Source organism: Mugil cephalus, chromosome 6, assembly GCF_022458985.1.
Source record: "Mugil cephalus isolate CIBA_MC_2020 chromosome 6, CIBA_Mcephalus_1.1, whole genome shotgun sequence".
NCBI classification, from domain to species: Eukaryota; Metazoa; Chordata; class Actinopteri; order Mugiliformes; family Mugilidae; genus Mugil; species Mugil cephalus.
The window spans coordinates 15,314,848-15,342,084 of NC_061775.1; the positions used below are offsets into that span (position 1 = coordinate 15,314,848).

At 42.2% G+C, this 27,237-nt stretch overlaps 1 protein-coding gene and 1 long non-coding RNA gene across 2 annotated transcripts in view; both read left to right on the plus strand.

Annotated features, from left to right (window-relative positions):
- The window catches only part of LOC125009277 (cadherin-2-like), a 67,593-nt gene extending 42,429 nt beyond the window's left edge, over positions 1 to 25,164 (plus strand). Inside the window, exons 6-16 of the mRNA XM_047587069.1 lie at positions 33 to 177; positions 289 to 461; positions 1,873 to 2,010; positions 2,417 to 2,602; positions 3,023 to 3,276; positions 4,821 to 4,963; positions 7,587 to 7,820; positions 8,014 to 8,247; positions 12,083 to 12,222; positions 17,364 to 17,525; positions 22,147 to 25,164. Coding sequence (XP_047443025.1) covers positions 33 to 177; positions 289 to 461; positions 1,873 to 2,010; positions 2,417 to 2,602; positions 3,023 to 3,276; positions 4,821 to 4,963; positions 7,587 to 7,820; positions 8,014 to 8,247; positions 12,083 to 12,222; positions 17,364 to 17,525; positions 22,147 to 22,353 — 2,016 coding nt within the window. The 3' untranslated portion in view covers positions 22,354 to 25,164. The remainder of the gene's footprint in view (positions 1 to 32; positions 178 to 288; positions 462 to 1,872; positions 2,011 to 2,416; positions 2,603 to 3,022; positions 3,277 to 4,820; positions 4,964 to 7,586; positions 7,821 to 8,013; positions 8,248 to 12,082; positions 12,223 to 17,363; positions 17,526 to 22,146) is intronic.
- A 611-nt stretch (positions 25,165 to 25,775) lies between these two features.
- Positions 25,776 to 27,237, plus strand: part of LOC125009603 — a 33,564-nt gene continuing 32,102 nt past the window's right edge. The window contains exon 1 of the long non-coding RNA XR_007112962.1: positions 25,776 to 26,722. This is a non-coding gene — a long non-coding RNA (uncharacterized LOC125009603). The remainder of the gene's footprint in view (positions 26,723 to 27,237) is intronic.

The following is a 27,237-nucleotide window of genomic DNA, read 5'->3' on the forward strand; positions in this document are numbered from 1 at the left end:
TTGACGTCATCTCTTTGTGTGTTTGTCCACAGTTGCGAGCCCATGCGGTGGACCTGAATGGGAATCAGGTGGAGAACCCCATCGACATCGTCATCAATGTCATTGACCAGAATGACAACAGGCCAGAGTTTACCCACACCATCTTCAACGGCTCTGTTCCCGAGGGATCCAAACCTGGTAGCGACGCACACTCAACCTCACACAAACACACACAAAGAGTAACGTGAGAATCAAAACCCTTCTTCGGGGGCCTGTGTGTGTGTTGACTTGCCTTGCTTTTCTCTGTAGGATCATTTGTGATGACGGTGACATCAATCGACAAGGATGATCCTAAAACCGCCAATGGGATGCTGCGGTACAAGATCCTGTCCCAGAATCCTCAGAGTCCGTCCTCCAACATGTTCACCATCAACAACAAGACCGGTGACATCATCACCGTGGCAGCCGGCCTTGATCGGGAGGTGTGTGTGTGTGTTTGGGTGGACGTTTTTTAAGGCTCACTTCTAAACCCATATGGAACAGCTGCTTCTCAGTCTGTACATGCGTGTCCAGCCTGCAGTGTATCCCGCAGCATAAACACAGCGTTTAGCCTTTTTTTTTTTTTTTCAGTCATTTTCTTACATCAGTAAATCCTTCAGAATTCCATCTGTTTTAAAGTTTGCTCTCTGCACGCCAGAATACCTTCATTGATGACTTGACAGCTTGAAATCTGCCTCCTACAATACAGCTGATGAATAGAAATAATCAGCAGTCAGAAACAATCAGTCTGAAGGATAATGCAATTTTTTTTTTGTTTATTCTTCAAACTATTTGCAGCTCAAACTCTCTCTTCTACATTTTTTTTGGAGCTTTCAACCACATCTTAATCTCTGTGTCTCCATATGGCGTTAGCTCAGTTGTTTTCAGATAAGGAACATTTGTCATCGTGCGACCCAAGTGACACGACAGCTGTCGGTCATGTTTGCGTCGCGTACTTGGATAGAATAAAACCGCGAGTTCACCGAAGCTTCAAGTCGAGAGAATTTCTTCACACTTGGAAAGAATTTTCAGGGTCATAAATAAAACTTTTGTTCTCAACCTGGGCCAGATTGTCACGGTATTAGTCACGAACAGACAACAAAGCATTCTCCAAAGTTATTGGAAGAGATCTGAAAACACGCTGCAGCCAGTGAGATAAGAAACGCAAGCTTCCAGAGATTCAGACACGTAGCGAACACGCCAACAGTTTATCTCTGTTTGGAGATCAAACCGAACGGGAGCGCCCTGAAATTGTTGCAGCCACCAGTTTGGTTGTTGACTACGACATTGTTGTGCTTTGAAAGTAAAACAGAAGTCAGTGGCCACTACTCTGTTGTTCTAAAGCTAAAAGTGTCTCAGTCAAAATTGGCGCGAAGAATGACTGGCAAAATTAAGTGTCATGAGAACTTCAAGTCAAGGATTAAAGTACCTTGTAACTGACTTACTATTAAAATACGTTTAGTCGTAGGGTTTGGGTTAGTCTAAAATATATTGAAAATCCAAGGTGACGTCTAACAATGTTGTGATTGTCCTTTGAAAGAACACAGTAATTACATTTTTGCAGGAGATGTGTAAAGCCTCCTTTCCATTTAGCAGTGACTAGTTCTCTCAATATAATAGTGAAGTTGGTGCGACAGTCATTAGCTCTGATGGGGCTGTGACAGAAAGACAGCCCACTTGTTAAATGGCTTTCATTCGCATTCGTCCGTCATATTTACATTTGAGCTCAGGCTTGTACTGTATGTTTCAGATCCAGCCAAGCATTATGGATGTGATTTAGTCCACAGTGCATGTACATATGCGCATGTTAAAAAAAGAAACCACTGACCCTCTTCGTTCTCTCTCTGCTTCCAGAAAGTCACGCAGTACACCCTGATCATCCAGGCTACGGACATGGAGGGAAACCCAACGTATGGCCTCTCAAACACAGCCACCACCATCATCAAGATCACAGACGTCAACGACAACCCCCCTGAATTCACCACAGACTCGGTAGGTTAACACGCTCACGCACGCAGGTAATGTAGTGGCTCTTAAAGCAGCAAACGGGTCTGAGGCGCCGTTCCTCTAAACGCCACTAAAGCTCCCCGAGCTTTTATTGGCAGCAAGCAGATGGTGGTGGAGTGAAAAGCCAATGAAACCTCCAATATGTTTATCCTCCTCAGTAACACTGAACAGGTTGGACAAGAAGAGGCTGTATTTGCAGGAGATGGTGGTCTTTATTTTGAGAAGCGCAGCCACTTGGCTCTGGTGCGAGACAGAAGCAGTCGTTTGCACTGCTTCGTCAAGCACCATTTGTTTACAGTAATGCTTAACAAGGAATTAACATATTTCTGTGTTTACGCTAACACATAAAACGCGGCAGAGTGTTTTGAGTCTGTTTTTTTTTTTCTTTTAGTTCTTCGGCGAGGTTCACGAGAACAGGGTGAACGTGATCGTCACCAATTTGACCGTGACGGACAAGGACCAGCCTCACACTTCGGCCTGGAGCACCGTTTACCGGATCATCGCCGGGGACCCCACGGGACGCTTCTCCATCCCCACCGACCCCACCACCAACGAGGGGCTGCTCACAGTGGTCAAGGTGGGACATCATTGCACATCTCAACATCACACACCAGACACCCGCGGACCCAAAGCGATTCAGTCACATCAGGTTTTCAAAATAACAAAAGCCTTCAATATAAAAAGATGATCCGAATAATAGTAGTTAAAGCATCGGTCCACACAGTCGTTTCAACTGATACGAGGAAATTCACTTTTCTTTGGACAGATTGCAGGAAAGAGATGGGAAATGACATGAAAAGATGCACAATGGCACTTTACATTGCAAAGCTTAACTCTTGTCTCAGCATAGATATAGTGAAGTTGGTGATATTCAGATTATATAATCTCCGAGGCGCTCCAGAAACACCCGGATGCGTGTTTAATGTCGCGTGTGTTGGCTTTCCACGACAGCCCAGCGCACCATGTGACCTCGCCTGTCTCTTCCTCTTCCGCTCAGCCTATAGATTTTGAGCTGACTCGTTCCTTCATGCTGACCGTGGAGGCGGAGAATGAGGTCCCGCTGGCCCGCGGCATCCACCTGCCTCGTCAGTCCACGGCAACCGTCTCGGTGCGAATCCTGGACATTAACGAGAGTCCTGAGTTCAGCCCCAATCCCAAATCCATCAAACTGGAGGAGGGTCTGCCCGCAGGGTCTCTGCTCACCACCTTCACTGCTCAGGACCCGGACCGCTTCATGAGGCAAACGGTTCGGTAAGAAACCCTCTGGAAGCTTTCAGTTTCTGTCAGTCAGTTCAAATTATAGTGCTAAAATAAAATAAAAAAGTACACGTACAGTTAAAATGTGTTATTTAACCATGAAATGTTATGTTAACTGTGAAACAGCTCATCTGAACAGCTGAATGCCTTTTCATCTTTTATATTAGCCGCCGTCTTTCAGCTTTCAGCGACTGTCATTGAAAATGTCTGATTGGAGCAAAATGTTCATATTAGTATGTATTCAATTCAACCGTGGACTTTTCATCTATTTCTTATTTTGTTAATACCATATCCTCACAAATGCCTGTGATTGCAAGAGTTGCCGTGGGCTTTTCTAAGTTTGTTCTTGGTTCTTAGTTTGTTTTTAGTTTGTTCTTGGTTTGTTCTTGGTTTGCTCTTAGTTCTTCTGAAAGCTGAAGGGAGATTTTGTGTTCACCATTTTCTCCATGATCTTTCAGGGAACGCTTAATGTGAAATGTCCTGAAAGAGTGTGCGGATGTGTCCCGCTGTCTCCAGTGAACTGGACTTTTGATTTTTCATGGCTTTTGTTGCGATTTCCTTTCATATGCAGGAACATCATTTCCTTTGCCTTGTCGAGACTCAGGACAGCACACTAGCGTCTGTATTTAACCTCCAAGCCCTATTTCCTTTTTAGAGGCTCATAAGATGGATACATTTTATTTTTCTACTGGAAGAAAATGTATATATGTACACTACGTACATAGTGGATATGATCTGTGTGCCTCCAGATTGCACAGCGCTGATATACCAGCTCAGCAACAAGCAGAGCAGCGCGCAGAGAGCCTGCAGGACTGCTGCTTTTTGTCCCCATCCTTCTTTCTTTTACATCCCACTATTTGTTTCTAAATGTAGTGCTGAAGTCTTTGTAGCCTAGCAACAGCCAATGGTGGACGCAGGCCGCTCACGAGCGCACGCACTCACATAAAGGCTCACATGTTCGCGCACATAAAGCGAGTGTGTTGTGCACTATGGAGCAGGCCAGCAGAACATTTTGGTTTCTGATTTCCTTCTCTTTTTTTTTTGTTGCTTTTTGTTCCGTCATTGCTGCGTCTCCTGCTGCATTTATTCATGACTGTGCCTTTCTACTCCTTTTCTCGCCAGTTACAAATAAACAAAATGGACAATATAGCCTATTTGCGGGTGGTGGCGTTTTGGTAGCCCTGTTTGTCTTTGTTGAATCGTGCTATCTAAACTGTGTTTCCTGCCGGAAACATGACTTTGTGCTCCGACGGCTAACTTCAGACTAATATGTTTCATCAGCAGCTTTTCTTGCTTTTCTTGCATGGATTCCCTTTGTTTTCCCCACAGTTTTTGTTTTGGTTTCCTGTTCTAGAAAATATATTAGATAATCAAAGATCACACGAAAAAAATATATAAATTTCTGAAATGAGAATCATTCCCAGAGAGGCAGAATGAATGGTGGCTGCTTCTGGAGATCTGGCACATAGCCAGGACAGCAGATAAAGAAGCCTCTCTGTGGTGGCTTCTCACGCTGAGTCTCTGTTTACCGAACGCAGGTATTCCAAGATGTATGACCCCGCCAACTGGCTGGAGATTGACCCGGTCAACGGACGGATTTCCACTATCGCCATCCTTGACCGAGAGTCTCCGTATGTCAAGAACAACCTCTACAATGTCACCTTCATGGCCTCAGATAACGGTGAGACACGTGGGTGCCGCTGGTGTCCTGCAGTAACCCCATCCACTACCCACATACAGAGGTGCATTGTGTTCTCGCGTGCGTCACTGCTCCCGCTGGTTTCAACTATCCGTTCGTGTTTTTTTTTTGTTTTTTTTTTTATTTTGTTCATGTGTACTATTTGGCCATCAGAAAAAGCTTTTGTGTGAGTTTCCGTGCGATTCTGGCCACATTAATCAATCACATGCAACAGCCCTGACAACATGTTTTTCTGAAACCTTTTAAAAATGTGAGCAGCCTGTTTGAATTCCCATCATAATGTATATGTAATGGAATGGGCAGCTCACATATATTTCTGCTTAAACCAAGCACACTAACCAGTGGAGAGTATATATATACAGCATCAATCGTTACAAAACTAGCCCCTTTTCAGTGGTTTTGCCATGTTCGATGTTGCTGAACGATGTGACCCACAAAGGGAAGAGCTGTGATGATGTCTGTGGACAAAAAGCTCCGGTCAACATCGCAGTGAAGGAAAAAAAAAAACAACACACAAAGACGCAGAGGCACGCTTCAGCAGGGGTTTTCACTTATCTGACAGAAGAAAAGGATCTGAAGTGGTGGAGCCGAGCTAGTAGTTAGCAGTTAAACCCACGAGTTCACCAAGACGCAGAGGCAGCATCCAGAGTGCAACCTCTCGCTCATGCAGATGAAAAACGCTGCAACGTTTGACTCGATGCCACAGAAGGTACTGGCAGGCTGAGGGAGCTTCAGAGGGAAAGTTCACAGAACAGGATCTTTTATAGGAAGGCGCGAGGAAATCGGTAACATCCATAGAGGAAGTTTCATTGATGTTATCTCCTACTCACTGCCTCAGCACAAAAACTGACAGTGTTACCTCGTGAACAAGTATGTACATTAGTTTAAAAACACATTACAGAATAATGAAATAATACCCCCCTCCCACCAGGATAAATTAATAAGCGGAGTTTAAATCTAACTCAGTTAAAGTTGCCCTTAGCTAGCCCTGCTCAATATAAAAATTATCCACCCATGTCCACCCCCTGATGAGTCACAGTCGTTTTGGAGGCACAAGGGAGACCTACACAATATTAGGAAGGTGGTCGCAATCCGTTTAAATCACACACCTTAAAACAGGGAGATTAGTTCACATGAACATTATATTACATGGAACATCATATAATGTTAGAAACCTTTATTCCACTTCATAAATTTGACGAGCTAAATTTCACCCGCTAACCCTACTTCAGTCCAGTCATTGTGAAAGAAAAAAAGAAAAAGTCTAGGAAGTTTAACTAAGCTGGACTGCACTGTATCTGCAAAATTATCGACCCCTATTGTCAGTGCCATATGCAGCCTTGTTTTGTAGCAGAGGAATGTCCGTGTCCTGTAAGCAACGATTGTTCGGTCCATATTTAATCACACGTCACAACTTGTGGGATTCCTCGGACAGTCTTTTCTGACAGTGGACTCCCATTGACTTGTAATGGGGATGCTTCCCAGCCTATTAACTCCATAGTGATTCCCAAACCCCCCCCACCCCTCCACTCGTCGCTCTTGTTCTGATGACAACGGCGCATTATAGCCGCAGAAAAAGAAGATTCTGTGTTCAAAGTGGGAAATTGTCGAAGAGGAATGTCATTCAGCAGCAGCTCAATCCATCCATTTCACCCTGCACCCCGTCTTACAGAGATCCCGCTGTGCTGAGAGCTTCCTGCTAACGCACTGTCTTAGCACATTCTCTGCCATTCCCTTTTTGCAGACACGCACTTGTAGACATGTCCTTTTTCAGCCGGCACCATACTGCGTGTGTCCTGGTCACCTGCCATTATCGGCCACATTATCTACCGTGATATACACACTGATAGGTAAATAAGCACTGCCAATTTTGTTCCTCTTAAGTGGAACAAATTTGGTGCTCTAGCACTTAGTGGACAGTGTGGACAGGGTCAATATAGTATAACCGAATGTGTTTGTTTTTTTGGCAGTGGGGGAAGATGTTTGCCGGGCTCGCTTTGTTAATGGCTCCTGGACGACAACTGAGCTCTAAGGCACTGAGAAAGAGAATAAATCATCGTCAATTTACAGACACACTGTAGTTGACTCGCTGCTGTTTTTTTCAGACAGAATTTCACATGACTGATTTCGGTGACCACCTGCATTGCATTCTAGTATCATGACAATCTGTACCTTATTTTAAGTGTTGCCAGCATTTCCACTATGGAGGCCAGTCATATCTGATGGACAGACTGTAACCTTGAGAGCGACATCCTCCCTAGACAATGAAGGATCTTATTTTGGATTCTGCACAAACTATTGTCCCTCTCCAGTGTTGCTTACATAAAGCCTTATCTTCTATGTTCCCTGTTTTTGGTTTAATGACCATGAGACTTCATTTTACCACAGCCCTCAAGGAAGATATTTTGCCCCATTTATTAAAGGAATAATTGTGGAGTGTAATTACAAGCTTTTAGTCTGTGTTTTATCCACATTCATGTTTTTTTTTCTCTCGAGATTTTCCTTCCCGCCATGGTATCAGCTTTATCAGGGAAACAGAACTAGGCAGAAGATTTGGTATAAAATACGGTGTACTAATACACCCATTTTCCGTGTTGGTTTCCAGGTATCCCCCCTGCCAGCGGGACAGGCACTCTTCAGATGTACCTACTGGACATTAACGACAATGCACCTCACGTGTTCCCCCCTGAGGTGGAAATGTGTGAGAAGCCGGTTCCCAATGCCATCAACATCACAGCCACCGACACCGACCTCGCGCCGAATGCTGGACCATTTGTCTTTGAGCTAGCCAGCCGTCCCTCGGACATACGTCGCAACTGGACCCTTGGTCGTGTGAATGGTCAGTTTGGAATAATGTTTTTTGAGTTTGTTAGCTTTATGTGTCTTCATTCATTCACTCATCAGATGGAGGACTCGGTGTAGCTTTTGAAAGAGTCGGAGGGCGAAAGCCAGTGACCATTGAAGTTGCATCTGCGTAAGTTAGCCTTTGTGATCATGTTATCTTTCTGTTAATCCTTCCAACTTGATCTCAGGTGAGTACGCCCAGCTCCGGCTGCGTATCGGCTCCCTGGCCAGTGGGATCTACGAGGTTCCCATTATGATCACGGACTCTGGCAACCTGCCCATGTCCAACACGTCCTACCTGAGGGTCAAAGTCTGCCAGTGTGATCACCACGGAGACTGCGTGGACATGGAGCGTATCATTGCAGCCGGACTGGGTACCGGAGCCATCATCGCCATCCTCATGTGTATCATCATACTTTTAGGTGAGCCTCTCTTTCACACCCAAACACACATGCATAATCACTTTTGGTGAATTTCCATAGACTTACGTTTTAATTTTATGGTACACTGCCCTAACCACAACGACTACTTTCCTAAGTCTAAACCACCACCACCACCATATAAATTGCCTGTTTTACAATCAGGTGAAGCCGACACAAAAAAGCACCTTTTAGAACTCATCATATTTGTTACTGTAAGTCAGGACATCATATGTTACGCTTGCTCACTATTTAAGACAAAACAATTTCACACCCAGCTCAACCTGAGGCAAGGGGTCGAACTGAATGCTGCAGCGCTGAACATCAACCAAAAATCCAATGAATGGATGCGGGCTTGACAGAACTGAGCTTTTTTAACCAGAACCAAGAGACTCTTGCCTATTTTAACCTCCTCAGTATATGTGAGAATTGATTTTAAGTCAAAATGACTCAGTTGGATCCAATAAAACTATTTGATTAGACATTCAGAATAAAAGCACTTTGGCCAACTAGAACATTTTTAAATAAACTAAAGCCTTGCAGGCTGCAATTAATTATGGAAGAAAAACTATTGGTGCACTCAATACTTGGAACCAAAGTCTTGAAATCAGATGTGCAATATACACACACATCAGCTACAACATTAAAACCACTGAGAGGAGAAGTAAATAGCATTGATCATCTTGTAACAATTCAGTGTTCTTCTGGGAAACTTTTGACGCAGGCAAACACACCAATACTGTTTAGAGGAAACTAAAAAAACATGAAACACAGAGCAAGGTGTCGACCTGGCCTCCAAGTTCCCTGCATCCCAAACAGATGGAGTATCTGAGGGATGCACTGGAGCAGGTCTGATCCACAGAGGCCCACATTGTATTGCCAGACACCACAGGACACCCCCAGAAGGCCCATGTCCATTCTCTGATTAGTGAACTGTTTCCGAGGTGCAAGGGTGACCTCAACAATATAAGGACGGTGGTCATAATGTTATGCCTGATCTGTGATGCCTGAATAACTGCAATTTCACTGGAGATTGAAATGGCACCCCCAGGCATGTGCAGGCATGTGCACAGCATTCAAATCACTTTGATGGACATTTCTGAGCACAAAAAGTCGGCCACTGATGAATTCCAACTGTGCCGAGAGAGGTCAAATGGAGTCAAAAGGAAAAACTACAAGCAGTGAAACAGTGCAGTTTCTCCGAGTTCTCCATTTCCCTTCCATGCGCCTTATTCAGTAAATTTAAGCAGACCATTGCTGTCTGTAGGATTTGAGCAGAAAAAATAACCTTTGCAAGAAAGCTTAAAGAAAGAAGATAACAAGAAACGATTTCGTCCTGAATTTGGTGCATTGAAAGAAAACAGTGTGGATCCAGTCGAAGGCCAAGCACTAACAAAGGTCAATCGAGCTCTGATTCCAGTCCAGTTGAAGCTTTTGTGTTTTAGGATGGAGTCGGTTTGTGGTTTAGTTTGCATTTTACAAGTATTTCTATAGATGTTTGGGAATGTGTTGCTGTAGCAGCAAAGAAAGGTTGAATCTTTTAATCAGATTTTGTGAGACTGCTGGGCATGGTTAATCCCCATCAGTGTGTTTGGAAACTTCCTCTTAATTGGGCCTGCGTCATAGTGAAAGCTGCAGTGATACCTGTTTTTTTCTGATTTCTATAAGAAAACAAACTGGCCTTAGACCTGGTCATCCAAACACAGAAACGTATTTAGGCTCAGAATGTGCACATTGTCGAGATTATACAATAAACACAATTGTGGTGGCTTTACACACAAGCAGTAGTTTGTTACCGTACAGAGACTGGACATCTTGTTGAAAGACTGCGAGGCTGCTAGCAGCCAGCCTTCCCCGCTGGTTTTCACTGAGAAATGATTTTCCTATGGCCTCTCTAGAGTTTAAATTGTCCTCACTCAGCATCCTAATGTATTTTGGCCCTTGCAAGTACACTTGTGCGGGTTCATGAACACATGCACACGCACGCCCACAGCCTCCACCGTCTCTCATAAATCCTCCCGGATTAATGCAATCAGAAAGAGAGAGATTCACATCGACTTTTAAAACCCCACAAGCTGTTTCAAAATAAGAGCTGCATGTTTCTGTCCGTCTTTAAAATACTTACTCCCATATGCAGGGATTCCAGTTGTTGTTATGTATTGAACCGTGACTGTCTTTGTACTAGGTACATGAGATAGCAGAGGCTTTGCAGTTGCAGTGATTCAAATATTGCGTCAGTTGTAATGAAATGTGGCTGATAGCTGATGTTGCCTGAATGCTGAACCAGCCTGGAAAATCACAGACCTGGAGACAATGTGCCGCATAAAGTGCTGGAATAGTTTCTACATATAAAGAAGCATGAGAATGTACACTGTCACAGCAGATGTTGGGGGCTGGTGATGGGTAAGCCCCCTCGTAGGCATGTTTGGGTGTGACTCAGATCTGCAAAAAGGTTCAATCTCAAAAAGATAAATAAACAGCACAATGCCGCCTTCCTTGCTGACTAACTCTCTTGTACCACTCAAGGCCCCCTGATGCTCCTTGTTCCTTAATCCCTTCTTCTTTTCATTTTTACTGTTATATTCTTTTGTTTGTTTCTGTCTGTGTACTAATGTGTATGTACGTATCACACATTCTATTCATTTCCTGCCTATATTCATACAATCCATCTATCGTCATAGTCTTCATGACTGTCATCAGGATTAATATTACAATCCACAAAGCACCACATTAGCAGTCTTTTTTTTCTCCATTTATTTATATACTTATTTTTCTTCTTTCTTTTCCTCGTTTACATATACATACACTGTTTTCCACACAGTGCAGTCTTACATACCACATACACTGATCTGCCATAGCTTTATGACCAGGCTGACTCCTGTCCACCGCCAAAAGTGGCTAAGTGAACATCAGAACTGGACACTGAAGCACTAGCTGAAGGTGACCTGGACCTGGTCAGATTAATCATGGATATGAATGCATTGTTTAATTGGGGGACCATGGCACCAGGATGCACCCTGGGCAGGCAGTGTGATGCATTATTGTAGACCATCCTTTAATGGAAATACTGTTCACTGATGGTAGTGGCCTTATTCAGTAGAATAATGTTCCGAGACACTAAGCAAAAATGATTCGGAAATAGGTTTGAGGAACAGCTAGAAAAGTTGAAAGTGTTGGCTTGCCTCTGAACGAACATCAGTGGCATGTTTCGGACAAAATGTTTCATCTTGGTGCCAGATAACCCAGCACACCTTCAAAGGTCTAGAGGAGTCCCTACCTACCTCAACAGATCAGGGTTGTTTTAGCTCCAAAAGGCAGACATACATAATATTAGGCAGGCAGACTGGTGTATATGACCTCCTATGTACAGTGTACAGCAGTTCTCATTCATGCACATACCTGACATTGGAAGAAGCGAGATGTTTGACTGCCATTTGGAGCAATTTCAGATTCAGTGTCTTGCCCAAGGACACTTTGGCGAGCTTTCGGGTGTCCAGGGACTCTGTTGACCAGGTGTCATCTACTAATCTCCAACCCTGTGTTAGACAACACTCTCTACCTCCTGAGTCACAGCCTCCCACTTTAACAATGTTGTTTTAAGGCTCAAAGAACAGAACATTTTTCGATTCAAGTGTCTGTTAGTCCGCTGTTTCCTACTATGAAACGCTATCGGGTTTAAGCTTCAGACTGGCACACTAGTTCTTTCACAGTCCCTCCTGGAAGCCTCTCATTAACCACCAGGTGGTCCCTGAAGCCTTCTATGGAAACTCGCCGATGTTCAGTGAAGAATTGATTTGTCTCCTCCTAAATAGGGTCCTTATCTTCTTTTGTCACACAGTCCTGGTGCTGCTGTTTGTGATGTGGATGAAGAGGAGGGATAAGGAGCGTCAGGCCAAGCAGCTTCTCATCGACCCAGAGGATGATGTTCGAGACAACATCCTCAAATATGATGAGGAGGGAGGCGGAGAGGAGGACCAGGTACGCACACAAACGCAATTAAGGAAACATAAAAGTATAAAAACACCGATATTTATCACAATTAAATTTGCTCAGGTTCTTTTAATAATTTACAACAACCCACTCTTTACCTCCGCTCACAGTTATGCAACAACACACTCATGCATTCTCAGACACAAACCATACGGAGACACACACTCAGCCTCCCTGCAGTTTTCAATCATCGGCCCTCCAGCTAAGATTAAGTGTACTACAAACGAGGACCTCGAAACAGGATTAATTGCTTTCTGTTGGAGAACAATTTCCTGTGTCTCTCCGCACAACTTCGCTGCTTGTGCCAAGTACATAAGCGGCTCTGCACTCATGCTGGGGAAATAGTTAACCCTTAATTTTCAGCACTTGTTAGCCTGAATCCCGTGGATACCGTTCAGCTGCCATCAGAGCCTGAAATCTTGAATTAAGTGCTTAAATGGACCCCATTCATTTATTAATCATGTACTTCTAAAGGTACTGTACACACCTTTACATTTTTATAGTATATGAAGTGGAAATTCAGTTATATACCATAGATTCTTTACCTGCCATCAACTGGTATGTGATTTTTTTTTCTCGCATTATGTCATAAATCGATAAGTCGATGATTGGTTGTTTTAGTTTTACGCAACAAAAATAAACAGATGGGTTTCCTGTGTGACATTAGCAGTATTAGCTTTTTCGAAACTTTCATCAAAGACGAGTCACGCAAATGTTTGTATCCCCAAACCTCCTCAGTTATCATTTCCTCGATGTGCTACATCTCTATTGATCCAAAACAATCAATTTGAAAATTGCGAAGATGGAGAAGCTGCCAGAAATACTAAAGCAGATACACGCTACTACAAAGTGGACCAATCACAGCTCTTGTGGTTTGTGTAGCCGTGGCACGTAGTTGGGGTGGTGCATGTCAGCTATGGCAGTCTGGCTTGTCGCCATAGCTACTGCATTAAATTGACGCAAAAGCATAAAACGCCTATAACACAGACTCGAGGGGAGGAGGGAATAGAAAACTAAAGAACCTTAAGGAGGTATACTAATCAGGAGTAAAAAGTGCTGAAGTTTAAGGGCAGGAAAATCCAAATTACAGTCCAAACAAAATTAATCAACATAGTAAACTGAATAAATCCAAACACAAGATACACTGGAGACAAAACAGTCAAAGTGAAGAAATACAGCTTGGAAACAGAGAAATAAACAGACAATCTGACACAGGACAGAGGGAAAAGCAGGACTATGACTAATGAGCGGAGCCCACAAGGAGAAACCAATCAATCAGTGGAGGGAAGTAAAGCAAGAAACAAAACATCAAGGAAGCAACTTTCAAAACCAAAATATCAACAAAATAGAATTACAGAAAATATCATGACATGTCCAACGTGACACTGGTAACATGATGACAGACAGAGAACAGACAGCACTGCTGTGTTAGATCTCACAGGGCACTGCAGCCATACTCCACCACAAGCATAATACGAAATCAATCAATGGAAATGTCCAATTTAATTGTGTACCTTTACATTACCATCTCTTTTATTGTTGCGTTCGGTGAAGTCACTTTAGTATGTGATATCGTTCCTTACTCACTGTCTTGGATGTCTCATTTACATATTATTTAAGAATTATGTCTCCCCATGGTGGTTCCACACTATAGCTCTCAGCGTTAGGCATTGAGCACATTCACTACAGAGTAGGGATGTCACGATTACAGTTTTCCTTAGTACGATTATTGTCCAAGAATTTATCCCGATATTACGATAATCACGATTATCATGCGTTGATTGATTGATTTCACAATTCTATTCATATGTAAAATCACATGAACATTTCTTAAAGGTCTTAAAGTTTCCTTTATTTCTATTTTTTGATGCCCTAATACAATTATATTACTAATTATATGATCCAATATTTGTATTTGTACACACATACACCTGAGCAAAAAGAAAACCACTCGATGAAACGTCGGATAATTTAACGTGCAGCGTCGGTCACCACCATCATTGTCAACAGACCAGCGTGTAGCGAGAACGCCAACGAGATTATAAACTGAAACGGACATGTGGTGTTAAACTTCTGGGCCACAATAACCTCGTTCTTTATTGATAAACCGAGCGCCGTCTAGCAGATCGAGACACTTGAGGAAGTTTAAAAAGTGACTGGTGGTAACCGGTAGATTAAGAACCCCAAAGACTAGATACTGAGCAAGATACTTATCTGTTGTTTACCTTAGTAGTTGCAAGTACCCGAGAGACATGCGGCAGTGGTGTATTTGCGTCAATAAAAAAATTTGAAGGAGGGGTGGCTAGGATTTAATCAATTAATCAATTTTGATCAATTAATTGTAGCGCTTAATACAACGATTAATTGTCAAATTGAGTAATCGTGACATCCCTACTACAGACAAATTCATTTGAACGTAAATCTCTTTGTGAGTGATGAAGATTTTTGCCAAAAAACAAGTTGTTCTTGACCGAATGATGCTTAAAGTGGAAAGGTTGAAAATGACGACAAGTTATTTCATCAGCATGTTCAATAAAGCACAGCAAATGAAAGCTTAGCTGTGCTGTTTGACTTCAGTTGAGTTTATTCTCTGTCATTCAGAATACAGAAGGGACCAAGTTTCATGTAGTCTCTCTGCGGTATGAACAATGTTCACAAAGTTTATAAAAGAAACTCAAGGTTTGCTACTTCCCTAATTACTGCTACAGTCGCACATTGCGCAGGCCTTGCATGGTGTCAGGAAGCTGTTCTGTTTGATTAGATTTTCACATTGAATTTCTTTTTCTTCTGCAACCAGCCTGGGTCTTTATTTATCTTGATAACAGCTTTGGATAATAAGCACACTCAGTTCTTAGGAACACATTCATATTCTAAGCTCGCTGATCACACAGACACACTGTACTCACGTTAATACTGCAGCTTTTTTGTCACTTCTTAAGTTTTTACATGTAATGTACCTGGTTTCTTCTTTAATGCTGCATAATGTAAAGGAATATACATCTCAGAAAAGGCCAGTGGGCATCACCAGAGGTTTCTGTTCTGTGGAGGGTAAAACAACGTTAAAGTAGTGTACTAGTTTCACCGTGGTGTATTTCTTAGCGCATGTGACCTATACAGTACATATCTGATAACATCATGTCATGTTGTAAAGGAATTTGATCAAATGTTTCTCAAAAAATTACCTTACTGTATTAATTTTCAAAACATCAAAAGTGGTCCTTAGCTCAAGCAATGGCCCGAAAGTTCATGTTCCTTTAAACAGGAATGAAATGTCCTTACCGTGAATACATCGCTGACTCTTCTAAGTGTACAAATACATGAAGGAGCGCACAGCATTTCCTGCCGGGCTATTGCAGGGCTCTCCGACGCTATTCAGAAAAAAAGTATTCTTGTTGGTCAGTCGTTATTGTGAACAAAGCCCAAGGTCAGTCCAGAGCTTGCTTGTTATTGTCCCCTAAAAAGCTGCTTTAGTCGATTTCCCTGGAGACCAGAAATGTCGAAATGGTTTCTGGATGGTTGCTGCAGTGACTCATCACTAACATTCAGCATGAACAGATCACAGTCCCCGGCACACTCTTCCCCTCTGTCTGTTGATTGTGCCAATGTAGTGTGGTAGAAGGTGGAGGAATGACTGTTTCTCTAAATGGATGCTAATTAGAAAACATTAGGGTAGTGTTTTATTCTCCTTGAGTGTGGATGATGCAGGAGGAATGGTAGCGGTTGCGTCAGAGGAGCTCAGTGTACTGAGTCCTTGAAATTTTCACACTGCTTGTTATATCAGAACAGAGGCGGGGGTCATTTTAGTGCCAGTGTAATACTGCTACTTTCCCGTGTTAGTGAAGTTCTGCATGAGATCCAGGCCTTTGGTATTTTTATTGCCAGAGGCAAGAAGTACATTTGGCATTAGGGTCAAAATAGAAGACGTGTTATCATACGGCAATAGTTACGATTGCTTGCAAACAACTCCTTCTTCTCGTTTATCTTTTAGGTGGAATTTATACAGCTGCTCAAATATTCTGCAAGATTGATAATGTCTCCGTGTTTGACGTTGAGTTCATTTTCCCGGACGATATTGTGAAGTGTTGCGTTTGGCTCAAAATACTGCAAGTTGTTATTATGATGGTTATTTCTGCGCTCCGAGCAGTCTGTCTTTAAAGAAAATAGCAGAGTTGGTCGTGTCAGTGGTTTAGTTAGTTAGAGCCTTAATATAATTTTACTAGTCAATTATTGTAACCACGCTTTAGTCAGTACAAGTCGAATCCTTATTACACGATGTGTAGTTTCATATCATAACGCATTAAAAGACTCACGTTGGAAAAACATCAGCTTATAATAATAATAGTAATAATATAGAGTAGATGGTAGATGGACATATAATGTCAGAAAACGCAAAGGAAAAAATACAGACAAACACTCACCCATATGAAAATAACATGACACAATAGCGAATTCTATTTCTGCGTTAAGGCATGGCTGAAGTTCAGGGTTGGGTAAGGTCCCCAAAATAGATTACTGACTGCAGGAACCGAAATAAAAAAGGACCGATGTGACTGTTATACCAATATCTTATATATATCTTTTTTTTTTTTTTTTTTTTTTTGCATTGTTTTCAGTATGTATGTACACTATGTATACAGTACATCTTATTTACAGGAAAGATCTAACTGTTAGATATGAATCCAGTGGACCTTAGGTCTACTCTGTGATTACTGATGAAATAACAGTCAACAAAATAATTTAATTTGAAACATCTGCATGCTAACTTTGCAACTGCCAGAAATTTTGTTTCTCAGAGCTGCTAGCGAGGCCCCAGGAGTCTCGCTAGTATGCTCTAGTATCTTTCACCTAAAAGTCTGTCAGGAATTGTTTATATTTCAAAATAAATGACATAAAGCCAGGTGCATTCAGATCAACCATTCAATACATTCAAGGTCTCTGATCTGGGAATCCTTGAGGTGATGTGGCCGTGTAAAGTTGTTTTTGATTTATTAAGAGCACACTCACTCTGAGTCAGTTATTGTCCTGACCGGTTGTAAAACCCTTCGGGAAAATAGTGATTTGTGATTTCATACAAATACCTATTACTGTAATTCCAACATGTTAATGTCCGGCTTTGTGTGGATGTTTAGGACTATGATCTGAGTCAGCTGCAGCAACCCGATGCCTTGGAGCCAGACTGCGTCAAAGTGGGGATCCGACGCCTGGATGAGAGACCTCTCCATCATGACCACCAGTACCCCATCCGCTCTGCTGCCCCCCACCCAGGAGACATAGGAGACTTCATCCACGAGGTATGGAACAGTGAAATAAGGAACAGACCCCAAACCTGCATCTGTGAGTTCAGCAGAGGAGGTGGTCCACTCTCACTGAGTCAGATTCAGCCTGCCCAGGCTACGTTTTAGTGTCAGACACACTCACTTCTCCTCACACAACAAGTGAGGAATCACAACTTGGGTGTAATACAAACTGTCTGACAAGCAGTGAGCGAACACTGTGTCCACAAAAAGCTGGATTTGCCAACATTAGTTCTTTTGCTTCTCTCATCCCTTTTTTTTTCCTTTGGTGTAAGACATCAAAGACTGGGCAGGATGTGTGCAGTTTACTTCATCACCTTACAAGATTTAGGATATTAAAGTTCAAACTGTTATTTCAAGGCTCAGAGTAGGGATTTGGAGCTGCCAGTATGGGAACGTACCTACTGTGACATTCAGAGTCTTTGATTACTGCTATTTGAAACGGAATACAGTGCCTATCTAAACATGGAAGCACACACAGGAAGCATCAAACAAAGTGAAGCAGATGTAAACTGTATTTAGTCTTGATATCAGGTGTTCACAGGCAGCTCCCCTAGTGTGAAGAAATGCATAATCATGGGTGATAAGAGGCATGCCGGTACACCAGACACTGGTTGTACCAGTATTTGGTGCCATCTGCAGATTGCAAATTGCAGTGAGCGTGTAGGAGACCCTCCATTGGCCGTCTGCCAGGTGCCAGCAGCTACTGCTAATATCGGGGCTTTGGCACCACCAAAGTCAAGCCGCCACTCCAGAGCCAGTGTTTGGCAGTTTCATTGTGGTCTACTAGGCAAACATGACGGTGCTGAGGCTCTGTGAGAGCAGACTCTTCCTATCTAGACATAAAGTAGAAGTAGAGGGCCATTGGGGAGCTACACTATGGAAAAATCTCCAGTCCATCACGAAGGCATCATGGAAACATTCACAGGGAGAACATTTAAACTAAGTTAATGCTGGATATAGCAGAAATGTGAATCACAGTTTGTTTTGTATGGGGCTGTGAAGCCACAGACAAATCAGGGTCCCCATGCTGACCTCAAAGCACTGGTATGGAGGTGGTAAGCATACACCACCATGCCTTGCGCTTGTTCTGCCGCAGTGTTTGCCCATTGGTCCACGTCAAAGTAACATCCAGAACCCAGGTTTACCAGGAGAGCATAGTATCTTGATGAGATCATAAAGGCAGACATGGGGAAAAACAGTTAGTGGCAGTTAGAAAGACAAAGTACAATGTCTGTATAATTCCTAATTAGCTTTGCTAATGGTCTGGATTAAGTGGCTGTAGACTTGCCTTGCTAACTGAAGGTAAATCTACTACTACGTTTAATCCAATAGACTGGCTAGAGGGCGTCCCCTGCCCCTTAAAGGCACAGTTTAGGACCAGGTGTACCCTGTCACTGTGGTCCATGGTCTCATTTTCTATAGAAAAGAACTTTTTCTTTTTCTGTCGATGCACACAGTTTAGCATACAGTGACAGAGAGAGATGGACGTCGCTGTGCAGCATTACATACTTCCAGAATTTGTCACAAGAGAAAACATTTTTAAAATATTCTGCTTAAAGAGGAAACTTTTTCTGAACCCTCTTAAAATCTGAGCTGGAGGCATTAGCCTGCAGCAGGATTTGTCACAACACAACTGGTCTGAAGCCAAAACTAGGTCCAACTGGCGACCTAACCGTGCAGCAGTGTGACATGGACAAGTGACGCCTGAGGCGCAAACACCAGGTATAGACCTGTAGGGCATCCACTATTAAAACCTTTAGAACCACTCCCATATTAATAGGGTGATATATATGGATTTAATAATATTTTACTAGCCAACTTAAACTTATATTAAAAACTAAATGAAATGGAAACTATTGCTCAAAGTAGAATATTAGTATTTTTCAGTAAACGGGTGATTTTCATTCAACACAGCTTAACACAGCTTTTATCTAAAATTCTTAGTTGGGGTTAGGTTAACTATTCGTTGCTGAGGTTAAAATAATCTAACCAAGAAAACAGGAAACAAGGAGCAGTGTCCAGTGGTGTGTATATATATTAAAAATGATATTCAATAATACATGATCTGCATGCAGTATGAAAAAAACAAGAAAAGTGAGTATAGGATATTTGAATAATTTGAATAATTTTTAGTTTGAATATATATGGAAAAACAAAAGAGAGTATGTAAAAATATTTGCGTTTCCAGACTACTGCCTCTATTCCTTTTTGAATTATGCAGTATTGTAGCTGTCTCATGGAAGTAAATAGACTCTTTTTCGTGAGGAAACTATTTCTCAGTGGTTGCACTCGGCGACCTTTTCATTGAAATCTTCACCACAGACAACGGGAAATTGTAATCATTTTTCAACCAATTTTCCATTCGAATGATATATATATATAAATGATTAAAAAATAAATGGAAACCATATAATATAATGTATTCACCGTGAATTAACAGGTGGAACAAGTCCTTTTTGAGAGAGATAGTGTTGCTCTTATTAGTTCCTCGCTGCTTTAATGTTGTAGCTTGAATAAAATGCATTGAACTGAGCTTGGTGTTAATTGGTATGCCCTACATTACATGAAGCCACAATGCCTTGGCAATTATTTGGCAAACATAACAGCAAAGAGAGTCAGGATGGTATAAATAGCTGCGTAGCTGTACTTGAATATCAAAATATACTGAGGTTTCTGAAAATTGGTGCAGAATTTTACCAAGGAAAATGTGTAGGACCCCCGACTGAATATTTTCTGTGACAATGATCAAGAAGCTACATTCAGTAAGTCTCAAATGAACAGTCTGAGAGTCGTGTGTTCACAGCGTGTCAGACGAAACATGAGGTGAGGTGAAAATCCTGTCATTGTGGCTTCTACCGTGTTACCTCCCACCGCACTCCCTTGATCGCTTCTCAACAGTTGGTTCCCTTTGTAGCTTTGATGCAGTGAATGGAGTTTATGGATTGTAGAAATCAGGATAAGGAATTGGTATTGTCTTTGGTCTGTCTTTAAACCTTCCTAACAGTGTTACATTCCCTCAGATGGATTAACGCGACTCTGGGTTAATCAGATGAGCTTTTTGGAGGGAACTCTTTCTTTAACGGGGGTAATACCCGTCATCATCCCAGGTGGAGGTGGTGCATGTTGCTGCCTGTGCACTAGTTGCTTCCATATTGTGTTTTTTTTTTTTTTAGTGCCCCAATGTGTGTGTGTGTGTTAGTCTTTGGTCGGGCTGCATAAAGACATCTGCCAGACGCAGCTATGAATAATGAGCGGGAGCTGTCAGACATGGCAAGCTGATCTAGACAGCTTAATCCGACAGACATGACAAGCTGATGCTCCTCATCCTGCCTGTCCCTCTCTGCGTTAATTCTCTCCTCCCATTGAGTTCCAGAGTGACAGGAGTGTCTTCAGTCAGACGACAGACGGGGCCCACAGAACATTTCCACAGCTTATCAGATTTACTTCTCCCATTCCGGTCATTCTGAGCGACGGCAAGAGGCAAAAAGGACAGGCATTATTTTGGATCCTTAGCAGGGCAATTTTTAATTTTCAGATGCTAATTACAGAAATTCCCTTTTTTTTCTACATTTTCTTTTTCCATTTTATTTGTGATATTATGCGGATGTGGGAGGGGGGTTTGAAGTTCAGGCCGCACTGGGTAATCTGCTGAATCTCCTCCTAGATATAGAGGCAGCATCTGTCCAGCATGACCCAAATCCCCCTCTCTCTCCTGCACTTCTCCGTAATCCCTCCGTCCCTCCTTCTCCCTACCGTCCCTCCGACTCTTCCACACTACCCAAACACACACACACACACACACACACACACACTAACCCTATCCGTAAGCGCTCAGCAATGATCTAACCCTAACCCTAGGGATGTGGTTCCCCACGATATGACCGAATTATGTCCCCCAGATTTACGTCTCTAGTCTCGAGTTGTGCTTAAGTGAAGGAGGAGTGAACGCTGACATTTTGAATCCCAGTTGTGTGGGAGAGTGAGCTATGTTCCTTTCTGGTGGTCAGTGAGTCAGTGAGGGCCATCAGACAGTGCTTCTGTGGTTTTACACTAGTGTTACATTGCTCCGGTATGAAGGCATTAACGTTGGTTTCTTTAATACCCTTAGGCTTACTATGCAGTTACTATAGAAATATAGGATTACTATAATCCTCTACTAGATATTGTCAGAGTCTTGTAGCTCACTCAACCATAAATTCTGCTTCTCTCAGTCAAAGGGATGCTCTGGAGTGCAAGTCTGTATTGAAAAATCTCCGGCGCAAACATGGAACTAAAGATTTCACACAATCTTCACTGGCTCAGAAATGATTAGTAGGGAACGCCACTGATTAACCTGTGACCAGTCTGGTATAAATGAATCTACTTAGTTCAAAGAAAAGAAAAAAAATCATTTCATTTTTAAGCCTTATTTTATCAGTCCTCCACTTTATTACACTCCTGTCTCCTCCATCAGACAAGGTTAATAAAAAGCAGTCTGTGGTGAAAATTTGGTGGCTACAAGAGCTCATTTCATTTTCATCTTGCAGTTATAAAGCATCGGTTTTCATGCCATCCGTTGCCATTTTAATACTGTTTGCTCATATCCCTCTCCCCTCCATCTTCCTTTTTTTCCCAGGGCCTGAAGGCGGCCGACAACGACCCCACCGCTCCCCCGTACGACTCCCTGCTGGTGTTTGACTATGAGGGCAGTGGCTCCACCGCCGGCTCCCTCAGCTCCCTGCACTCCTCCTCAAGCTCCGGAGACCAGGATTACGACTACCTCGGCGACTGGGGGCCACGATTCCGCAAACTGGCCGACCTGTACGGTGGAGGGGATGATTAGCATCCTCAAACCCCGCCAGCAGCTACTGCCCCCACCCTTCCCCAAAAGGCTCAAGCGGTGGGGTGGGGTGAGGGTGATGATATGTGACGAACATGGTGTTGGGATCGGCACTTCTGTATTTCCATGGGACAGCTTGTAAAGAGATTTGCTGCCTCTTTAGGACAGTTGACGACACTAGGGACCATGCTGACTCCCGGCCTTGCAAGGCCTTGCACTGGCTAGCATTCAGGCTCATGGACATCATCTGAGCTGTTAGCACCCGTGCTAACAAACGCGAGCAGCCAGAGCGACGCGCTGGGACGGGATGTTGTCTCTGTGATGGTTGAGAGCTACGACAGCCATGCTACAGACGCTCATTTACACTTGAATCTCACAGTACAAGCAGCACTGGGGTCAAATGTGCCTTTTTGTACATTCTTTTGATTGTGTTCAGTCTTGATTCTGTATGTTGCTTTAAAGCTCCTCGTGTTTTGCAACAGCGACTGGAGCACTTCGCCATGATAATGAGTGCATGTGTGAGTGTGTTTTGATCCACCTCATTATTTGCGTGTATGTTTGTGTGTGTGCGTGTGTGCGTGAGAGAGTGTGTGTGAATCATTTCCACAGAGACACACTGGATGGATACACAGGAGGGCGAAGCCTACTGTGAGATGCTTTGGATGATCTTACCAGCAAAAAAATAAATGGCTTTAGTGTGCAGCTCTGGGTGTTAAATGGGCACACAAAATTAAAAATCTGCAGTTAGATTTTATAGGAAGTATATAAAGTTTTGTCTTTAATGAAAAACATATGAACCGTACTCCCACAGTAGTGCTCCGAGTAGGGACATTCTCCTCTGATCACAACTGCAACCGTTGTCATTGCATACTTATATGAGACAGTGGATCAACTATAAAAATACATTTGTTACCTGGCTTCGGGTTTTTTGAAGCACATCTGCGCTCCTTTCATTACAGTGCTCTGGTATTAATGTGACTGTGTGCGTTAACAAAGCTGTCCAGGATCAAAAGTTTTCATTTCCCTCACCGCTCCACCACCAGGATTTCGCTCTGTAAACTTTGATCATCAACATCACATCAGGTCAAAGCTCTGAGTTAATAGATGTGGAGAATGGCTGCCTCCTCTGGCTTTCGGCATTCTTAGACAGTATGTGAGTGTTGGTGCCAAAATGAATTTTAATAACTGAATTGAGGAGGTTTTTATGAGTCAAAAACATGTTATTTGTGCAGTTTAAATATAAGGGTTACGTCCTCCGTTTCCAGAAAGGGGAATTTAAAATGAGATCCGGGTTACTTTGTTAGCGGGATGGCAAAACAGTATCGCGGTGGTGAAAAACATGGTTCTGAAATAAAAAATTTCCATTGTGTTCGAGTGGATGAAAGAAAACAGACGGCAGACACAGCTACAAAGTACCAAGGCCAGCGGTAATATGAAATGACAAATACATTAAAATTCTCCTCATAGATGAAAATCAATTAAGTCTGACAGAGTGGGCAAGAGTGTGTTTGTGTCTGGTGGAGGTTCATCAGGTTTTTATTTAGAGATGAATATTTATGTTTGATGAACAGGTTGGGAACTGAATATAGAGTGATGGAGTGGTGACTCATATTCACATCTGCTGCTTAAAAATGACCCAGTCCAACAACTTTCCTTTCTGCAACGCATCAGTTAAGGAGGAAGAGCAAAATGTGGCATAAAAGCTATTAGCCAAATTGCTATCTCTAGCATGGGGGTTAACAAATTTGTCGGTCAGGAAATAAGTTAACTATTTTTGGTTACTCCTGTAGAATTGTTGCAAGGTTTTACATTGATGAAAGTAATATGTGAAGGACCTAATGTAAGTACAGTAATACCACTTTGTTATCGAAGAGTCGAGGGTGAGTCAGGCTAGCTTCCGGTCTCCCCTCGGGTAAATAGCACTGCTCATAGGATAGTCTATATCCTCTTGTCAGTCATGTTGATAACACCCACAGGCAGTCAATACATGGGATGATAGAAACAGACTTTTCCAATCTTTCCTCATGTCATCTTCCGGAATTGCCATTTTTAGTCAGTCCACTTCTGGGTCCCTCCGTTTAACTTTATTCAGGCCAATTCTGTTGAGAACTTAGCTGATTAAGCCCATTCAACCCAACCATAACACCAAATAGAATTAACGTCCCTGGACAGATGAAAACGTTCAAATTTGTGATTTAGAGTTTTCTGCAGCTTTAAAATCTAGTTCACCGACTACCTTCATGCTCTGAAGGACATGAAAGCTTTTGAAACTAAACTAAATACAAACACCATTCTCAGGACCAGTATTTAATAGGGTTAAAAATGGATCACAGCATTTGTTGCCGTGGGAAACACATGTTGGTTGGACCAGGAGCTGTACAAAAGAGCTGCATATTTTTGCCAGGTTGGTTTTTCCAAAGCTTGTGAGAAGACATGTACAGTAACGCTAGACTTTAGATAGATACCTTCTGGATTTTTTTGTTTTTTTTGTTTTTTTGCTTTTATCACAATGTAACTTATGCAGCTAACTGCTAATAAAGGGGTCATCAGTCCTTGTTTTGTAGCAAAAATACTTCTTGATACTCTGCTGTGGTGGATTAAATACAAAAAAAAAGGCAATGTTCTGTCTGCTGATGATTGGCCTTAGTGTTCTCTGGTACTCTTCAACTGGCTACTCACTGTAAACTGAAACATGTACAGATTGTATTTTTTCTCTTGTTGTTCTTTTGGCTGTGGTCTCTGAAAATGACATGCTAATATCTTGAATCCTTGTATATGTGTAATTTGGATTACAAATTAAAACGTTTTTGCATGTTTTTATCTTTTTATTATAGGAAAACAGTATTTTTTGGATCTTTTGCGAATCAGTTAGACATTAATCGCACACAAAGCGATGCACAAACCCACAAAAGGTAGCCTTAACTGTCGGTGAGATCAACTAACTTCTACAGCAGCATAAATTGTATTTTCAGACGATTTGTTTTTTTAGCTGCTAAACTCTCCCCTATCTTCACCTGTTATACCAATTTCTATCCACATTGGCCTGTCATTTGTCGTTTGTTTCACCGCTCGGTGCTAAGTGGGTTTAGCAGAGCTTTATAACTGGAAACAGGTGCCTGTTGCGGTGGAAATATAAATCATGAGAAGCGCGCCAATAAATTACATTGGCAGTCAGAGACAATAAAACAAAATCGTTTAATAATAAGCTAAATGGAGAAGGAGTTTCATGGAGGAGTGTGGAGTTGTTAGCGGTTAAAATTGTTTCTTTCACACACTGAAGCACGGCTACGGACAATTTAGCTTAGCACCTACTTAAAGTTGGAGGATTTCCAGAAGACATACTAAAGAAAAATCATTAAAAATCAAATTAGGAGGGGTATGAGGTCTTAGCTTTCGGTCCCAGTTGCAGAGGAAAGTGAAAAAGTTTTAAGAAAAATGTGTCATCTACTAGCATAACCTAGATACTTTAAGCTGGCAGAGACAGTAGAAATTATTTGGGTGAGCAATAATGGTTTCATGAGAGGGTCATCTAAGAGATGGGTACTCAAAGGTTCAGATTATCTGATCCTCTAGGACTCTTTAGGCATGAGTGGGCCAGACTGATTGATTAAACAAGCCGCAAACACTCATTTGGTTCTGTTAAATGTTAATTCTAAAGTAGTGAGTAAAAATCATTGGTAAAAAATAAATGGCCTTAGCTGGTCCTATCCAAAACCCCCTCACACAAATCAATGGAGCTTACAAGTCCTTCATGTGAAACAACCTAAGCTACTCCAACTTTCTTTCCTGGTAGTAGAATTTGGACCCCTCAGAATTTCTTATTTTATTTTATTTTATTTTTTCCTTATCTTCTTATTTCTGTATAGAAATGACTCAAAGCAGTTCTAAAAGTGGTCAAAGAAGACAGAGGAACAGTTGTGTGGAGGATATAGAACATATATAAGGATCTAACATGGCAGGAAGTATAAAATGCAGAAATTACATAGAAAACCACTGGTATTCTGGAAGGTTCTTTAAGATTTTGGGATGTCCTACGTTTGACAAGGTTCCTGAACTCACCGCAGTCTATGGTCGTAAATGGTATGGACAGGTGTCAGTTTGTTTGATTAGCCAATTAGTCAAGTCGTTCAGGGTAACCTACTGGGATTTTTTAGTAGTCTATAGTGTTTTATGTTACTGTAATTTATCCTACTGGATGCCTTTGGACGTGGACGGAGCCTGGGGACGTGTTTCTTCAGCTGCTGCTGCTGGGACACTTCTGAAGAAGGGTTTGCCACAATATATACCGTGCAGTTAAGACACTGTGAACTGGATTCAAATGAGCTCCAAAATTCGCACCAAAGGTTTGGTACCACAGACTGATTAACTAAAGGTAAGCCTATTCAAAATATACATGTTTGTTTTTTTAATATTTAAATTCAAAGGTAGTGATCAGCTGGTCACAAATAAATGTTGTGGGTGCTTGTAGATGTCTCTTTGTGATAATGTATTTTCTGGCGTAGGGAGCTAAGGGGCTAAGTAGTTTTGTTAATGTGTTGGAGGCTGAGCTCTTATGGACAGAGTAGCTGTGTATGAAGCTGATCTAGTCTCTCTGCACCTTACAAAACACACATCCCAAATTTAATACTTTAGTAGACTTATCAACTGTTCACCTTCCATGCAAAGAGTGATTAGTCAGAATAGTTTTGAGCACAAGAAACTAAAACAAAGGGAAACATTTGGAGTTGTCTTTACTTGTAGATTATTGTACTATAAAGTTACTTGAGATCGAATTGGGCTGTATGTGGCCCCCGAACTGAAATGAGTTTGACGCCCCTCCTGTTATAGAATAAAATCATCAGCATAAAAATTTACCTTCGAGTGCTCCGCTGGGAAATAAAGGCTGCT